This window comes from Primulina tabacum, chromosome 17 (assembly GCF_025594145.1).
Source record: "Primulina tabacum isolate GXHZ01 chromosome 17, ASM2559414v2, whole genome shotgun sequence".
Classification (NCBI taxonomy): Eukaryota; Viridiplantae; Streptophyta; class Magnoliopsida; order Lamiales; family Gesneriaceae; genus Primulina; species Primulina tabacum.
The window spans coordinates 24158067-24164550 of record NC_134566.1 but is presented as its reverse complement, the minus strand read 5'-3'; the positions used below and the strand labels follow the sequence as shown (position 1 = coordinate 24164550).

General features: G+C 32.8%; 1 protein-coding gene across 3 annotated transcripts; it reads left to right on the top strand.

The window, feature by feature from the left end:
• The first annotated feature begins 2837 nt into the window (after positions 1-2837).
• Positions 2838-5618, top strand: LOC142531923 (increased DNA methylation 2-like). Of its 3 annotated transcripts, none has more exons than XM_075638193.1 (3): positions 2846-2987; positions 3925-4797; positions 5263-5618. In XM_075638193.1, exons 2-3 carry the CDS (start codon positions 3954-3956, stop codon positions 5511-5513), a joined length of 1095 nt encoding a protein of 364 aa, XP_075494308.1. In that variant the 5' UTR covers positions 2846-2987; positions 3925-3953; the 3' UTR covers positions 5514-5618. The 3 variants fall into 3 exon arrangements, with proteins under 3 accessions (XP_075494309.1, XP_075494308.1, XP_075494307.1); XM_075638192.1 differs by having other exon boundaries at positions 3892-4797; XM_075638194.1 differs by having other exon boundaries at positions 2838-4805.
• The last annotated feature ends 866 nt before the right edge of the window (positions 5619-6484 follow it).

Below are 6484 nucleotides of genomic sequence, written 5' to 3'. Positions count from 1 at the left end.
TACTTCTACCTCTGCTGATCATCCTCCAGTCCAATCCATTCCAGAATCTGCAACTGCTACTGCCACTGCTACTGTTACGGCTACTGCTTCTTCATCTCTTCCAGAGCTTGAGCATTTTTCAGAAGCTCATCAAGCTGAAATGGCAACTTTGTTGCATACTTCACCGTCTACTGTTGAGCCACAAGCCATACCTGAACCTGCTGCTGATTTGCAGCAACCAGAAGAAAGGCCAACAGATCAATCTACTGCTTCAGAAGGACCTTCTGCTGAACCAGAACCAGCTGTTATCACTCAAGCAGAAGTTGCACACTCTACTGCTCTTATTATTCCTTCTCTGCAGTCTCCTGAGCGCATCGCCAGAATGGAAGACATTAAACAACGAAGCACATTTCAAGAGAGAGAAGTGGAACGAATCTAAATCAAAGAATATCATTTGAGCATCGCTAGAACTTTCAGTCATCCCAAAAGCTCAACACTGAAAAAGCAGCACACGCTTCATTGCATACTCTTGATCATTGAGATCATATTGTGCTAGCTATTTTCGTTATATCTTCTCAAGCTATTCACTTCACTATTTCATTGATAGAAGAATTTGTAACTGGAAAAGAGTCTTTTCCAGAACTTAAGATCATTCAAGAAGTTGAGTTGTAAAACTAAGATTTTCGATAGGCGAAGAGTAAGTCATGTTGAAGTGGGTGTGTACAACTGTTGTATTGTATTCACCAAAGTCTTTTAGTGATACCTTCTGGAAACAGAAGAAGGGGAGACGTAGAAGATTCATCTTCGAACTTCCAGAAACAAACCTTGTGCCATCTACTGCTTTTCTGTTTCACTATTTTTCACCTACTAACCAACAGATCGTTTCCGCACATTATCTTGTGATCTGCTGGTCTTTAAACTTGAACAAGAATCTGCTAGTATCTTTAACAGGACTCTAGCACATCATTCTGAAAAATCGATTAAGTTTGCCGTTGAGTTTATTCAACCTCCCTTCTAAACTCAACCCGATCCTCAACAATTGACTTTTAAAAACTCTATAAAAGTTATATATATTCAAATTTTCAATAGACTTTTAATAACTTCATGAATTCATCAATATACAAACATTAAAGCCTAAGGTAGAACTATAAATTGTCAAAACTTGTATTTGGTTCAACCCAAAGATTTGGATGGATTTGTAGAACTTCTAATTTATATATTTATTTTTCTCTCTGACGCTTCACATCATCTCTTTTCTTATCTTCTCTCATCTCATCTATCTCTATCACTCTCTCAAATTTTGGAAGTGTATCTCTATACATATTTCATCTTTCCTTTTTTAAAGTTTCATTTTTTGGCTGATTGTTCATTTAATAATTTTTTTATTTTAATATCATAGGAAATTTTGATTTACATAATTGATTTTGTGATTTTTAATTTATGATTTATACAAATTAATATAATACGCAATAATAATAAAAGATGATCCAAAAAAATATCTTTTAATTCTTAATAATTAAATAGCATCGCAATAACCATGATTTTTTAAATTCTTTTTAGTATTTTTAATTTCAATTAATATGTAAGCTATAATATTTTTATACAAAATTAGATCCACACAAATATTCTTTTCACATGTATATTATCAATTTAAAACAAAGTACAGATTAATCAATTGATGTATTTTAAAAAATTTTCAAGCATGCATACAAACTCACATATATACACATGTAAGGATTAAATGATTTAACTTTTAAATAAGTAAATTCATTTATTAATATAAATATTGAAAAACTATTTCAAACTGAATATGTTATATATGTTAATTAATCATTGGTTCAAAAAAATTAATAAAAAAATATGTTATAATTAAGTACAAATTTTTTAAATTCTATAAAAAAAATTCACAAAAGTCTATAAAAATCTTGCAAAAAAGTCTACATGAATCCACATAAATTTGTTTATAAATCTGTGAGATTCTGTAAAAGTCAATAAAAATCTATCAAATCCATAAAAGTCTATCATTTGAAAAAGTCATCAAAACTCTGAATTGAATACACCTCACTAATCTCAAAACCAGTTCATAATCAATAAGAGCGGTATGGTCACAACTGCCAACCGTGACTGAATTATTTATGAGTACTAAAAAATCCAGTATTTATATACATATTTTAGTATTCAAGGGACAAAAGCAAGTGTCTGGAAACTCAAATTAGGTACTTTTTATGTCAAAATAAGTGATTACTCAAAATAAATTCATAAGAATAAAACACAGATCGGTTGATGTGCTTGTTACAACTAAAACAAATAATCAAACACGTAAAATACATTATATGTTACCAACAACAAACTCATATTAATAAAAACACTATCCACTATTTGCTTGACCATATAAGTCGAATACAAATCTCTCAAGACTTCTTAAATAAGAAGGTAGGTTGACAATATCACATTCATTAAATACAGATAAAAACGATAAATGTGAAAAAAAAAATTACAATATCATTTTTCTCTAAATTAAATTTCACATACATTTAAACCCGACTTTCAAAATCACTAAAACACAAGGAAAACGACTTACACTACTGAGATTGATTTTGAATTAGTCTTTTTGAAGCAGAAAGGAAGATGATAGATCAGACAAAAGGATCTGTTTGGGGTAAAGGTCGATGGATTTGGTTGAGGAGAGAATACAATTATTGGGACAGGTTGATTTTTGGTTGAAATGAGTAAATTTATATATTTATTTAAATAACGAAAAGTAAAAATGTAAATTTGATTTTGTAGGATGACTTGTCACATATCAATTCCAATTCATATTTCATCGAGACTTAAATCTAATCTAAAAACAGAAATTGACAGCTTTAATTTGTCCATGTTGAGGACAAAGATAAAAATATAAAAAAGTAATTTATGTTGGTGAGTTTCTGCAACTACATATGAGATAGGAAGTGACACAGCATGCAGGAAGTAGTTTCTCAACTTTACTTTTCGAACACTGAATTCTGGTAACTCTTGCCTTTATTTCTTGTGCATCTCTTTCACGAAATCTAATTTCTTTTCCTGATCTTGGAATATTACTAAGAAATTGATGATTTTACTCTGTTTTTAAATTAAAAAAAAAAACTTAACCGAGCTTTTATTTGATTATTTTAGCTGTTTTCTTGTAACCCAGTTGTGGAATTTACGATGTTGCAAAGAAATCTTTCTTGGGCATTTGATCACTTATTGGTTAGGTTGGTGATTTACATTTAGATTTGAACTGCTGCGTTGTGTTGTTGTGTAGTAAATTTAATGGAGCTCTCTTCATCTGATGATTTTATTCTTGTAATTTATGAGCAGTGGAATATCTTGTTTTTTCTTGGTTTAATCTTCACCAATTGAGATAATGTTATGAAGAATTAATTCATACAAAAAAGAAGATATTTTCCTAGTTTTGGATCTGGTTGCATTCAATCGTATAACCTTTTAGATTTGTTAATTTGATACTTCATCTTTGATATCAGTGTATTACCATAATGACATTTATATGAAACTAAGTTCTTTTTGGGATTAGTCTATGCTACATTGTGTATCACACTCCGTTGAACTTGATAATAATGTACATTTAGAACTCATAAATCCAATAGGAAAGTGGCTATCCCAAGATAATAGGGGTTAAAGTGAGGGAACTTTGATTTTCATCAGAAAAATAAGTTTTTACTTGAAACATCATTCATATTGAGAGTTGCTTTGGACCAATAGATGTGCTTATGTTTTACCAAAATTTGTTTTTTAGTTGCTAGAACCAAATTTGAATCATTATTTTGAATGGAAACAAGCCTTCTTTATGCATGCGCGGCTGCTGTACTTGGCATTGAAGAGCTAAATATAAGCTAGATTCCTAAAATTATCCCCCTTTTTTTTGTTGAGAGATGGAAAATGTTTTTGAAGAACCATTTACAGATAATCAGTATTTCCTCCTAAGCCTCATCATGGGAGCCTATTTTGGTCCACATCTTAAGCAAGAGAGCTTTTGTAAGTCTGCACTGCAAAGATATGCTGAAAGGCTCTCACCGTACAATGCAAACGATTTGGCTGGTTCACACATGAAAATTGAAGTGATGGAAAAAGTCTACTACTATATACTTCGAATGGCAGAACGGTCGGTGGTTGTGCCAGAACAACGGCTACGCCTCTTTATTCATGGAAACAATCGAATCCCAGTTGATGGTCCAGAAACTTTCCCTTCATTTGGTTATCTTTTTCCTCCAGAGTATCATAAGCTATCCCAATTGAAAAATCATCACTACAACACTATTGCTAATGTGGTCTTCATCAATAACCCAGAATTATATTTCATTAAGCAAGTGGATCTCGAAAGGTTCAAGAGGCTTACGGGGTTTCATGATTTTTCTGTTGATATAGATCATGCAATGTTTCACGAGTCTAATGTCAAGCTGCAAATGATCGTAAATCTTGATGTTCGGTCCGTGAACTATGTTCCATATGCTGGATTGAATCATGATGTCATTGAGCCATCAAATTGCATTATGCCATTTACAAGTTCTGAACCAAATGATTGTCCTGTATCATACGGTTCCATGGTGCCATCGCCTGCTAGTTCCAGTTCTGTGGAGGATTTTGATCCGGGCATGATATTTGTACCCTCTAGGGAAGAATGGAACAAAATTGTCAGTACTTCCAAATGTGGATTTGCACTGACCGGAAGTGCAGCTAGAGGACATATTGGACCAGTTTTAGGACTGACTGATATTGGAGAGTCAGAGGATTCCTACTTTTTCAGCGTATCACTTCCTGGAGTACGAAGGGATGAAAGTATGTTGGTAATCTTGCTTGAAACTCAATTTATTGTATGCATGCTCTGTGGATCTTTAACGTAGACTCGATTTTTTTGTTTATTGATGAACCCTTGATTAATCTTGTCAATATATTATTATCTTTCTTCTCTCTCTAAATCATAGTCTTCTATATTTTCAATCTGAAAATTGAAATACTGCATTTTTATGGCATGTTTATGCGAAATGAAACCTCTTATTGACATATTTTACTCCAAACACAGAGTGAGAAAACCCATCTTTAATCAAGAAAAATCTTCACTATCTGTGTTATTTGAATACCCTTTCACAGCTCTTTTGCTTTTATTTTTGCTTCTCTTTCCTTCTTTCTTTTCTACTCCTTTATGACAAAACATCGATTCCTTCGCTTGCTTTTGATGATCCTTTTTGAATTATGACTGTATTAAACAACAATGATTGTTATCCTGTTATCGTATTATTGCAGGAGATTTCAGCTGTGAAGTTGAGAGTGACGGAAAAGTAGTTATCAAGGGAGTGACAGTGACGGGCGAAAGGACGATTCTGAAACACGGCCAAGAATTCAAAATGCGGTCTCAAAATCTTTGTCCACCCGGGCATTTCTCTATGTCTTTTAATCTACCAGGTCCAGTTGATCCTAGGCAATTCCATGGAACTTTTGCTACAGATGGGATTTTCCAGGGAATAGCTATGAAACCAACCGGAAATCTAAATTAGTCCAGAATGTACTTAAGTATTCCATCCTAACTTCTTGGAATGTACAGCCGAAAACATTATATCAAGGTAACCAGGAACTAATTATATAGCTTGTTTTTGCTTTCACGTTCGTTTTGGTCCTGAGAAATGGATCTTTTGCGGGTTTACTTCGACCCTTCAGTGAGGATAATACTAACATCTTAAATTAATTTCCCAACAATATAAAAAATGATGCGAAAGAAAATCTAACATTATAAAATAATGAGTAAGGAGCTAACAATCAATCCACCATTAATATATATCCACTTGTGAAATCTTTAAAAGAACACATTAAAGGATGGTCGTGTTAGAGTAAGTGTCCTGTAAGCTAATCTTGTGGCTTGATTATCGACTATTATGTAAAAATAATATTTATTGTAATAATATTTTATAGTTTTATCTAATTATGATATTACTTTATCTGTAAACACATGTAAGTTGAATAGATAAACTTCTAGAATATGCAAAAGGTACCATGAGGTCTGCCTCTCAACGTAAGAACATGAAACTCATTAGGAAGTCTATTGTATATTCTAAAAAGGTTCTTAGTTCAATCAGCCGTCTGAAATAAGGATAAAGATCGATTGAGCTTTATATTAACATCTACGATGTAAACGACATATTTCATTGTTAAAAATATGGAGATGTCCATTCATATAGATCGGTGATCATTTGATGATGTACTGAACAACCCTCTCTCGGACTGTCCAAATGGTTATCACTTATCGAGTGGAATAATCTGCAGTTATGGTTGTACACCAATAGTCCTTTGGCCCGAGACAACGTAGAGGCTCTACATACTAGCATACACTTTGATCTGTCTATTGACTCCATTGAAGGTCATCGGGTGGCGAGGTTAGGTGTAGTTTCGAAATATGTAGGAGCCAATATATTGTAGTCGGAGATTTATCGTTTGCTTACGGGTGAAGATATCTTATGTGATATGATGAGTA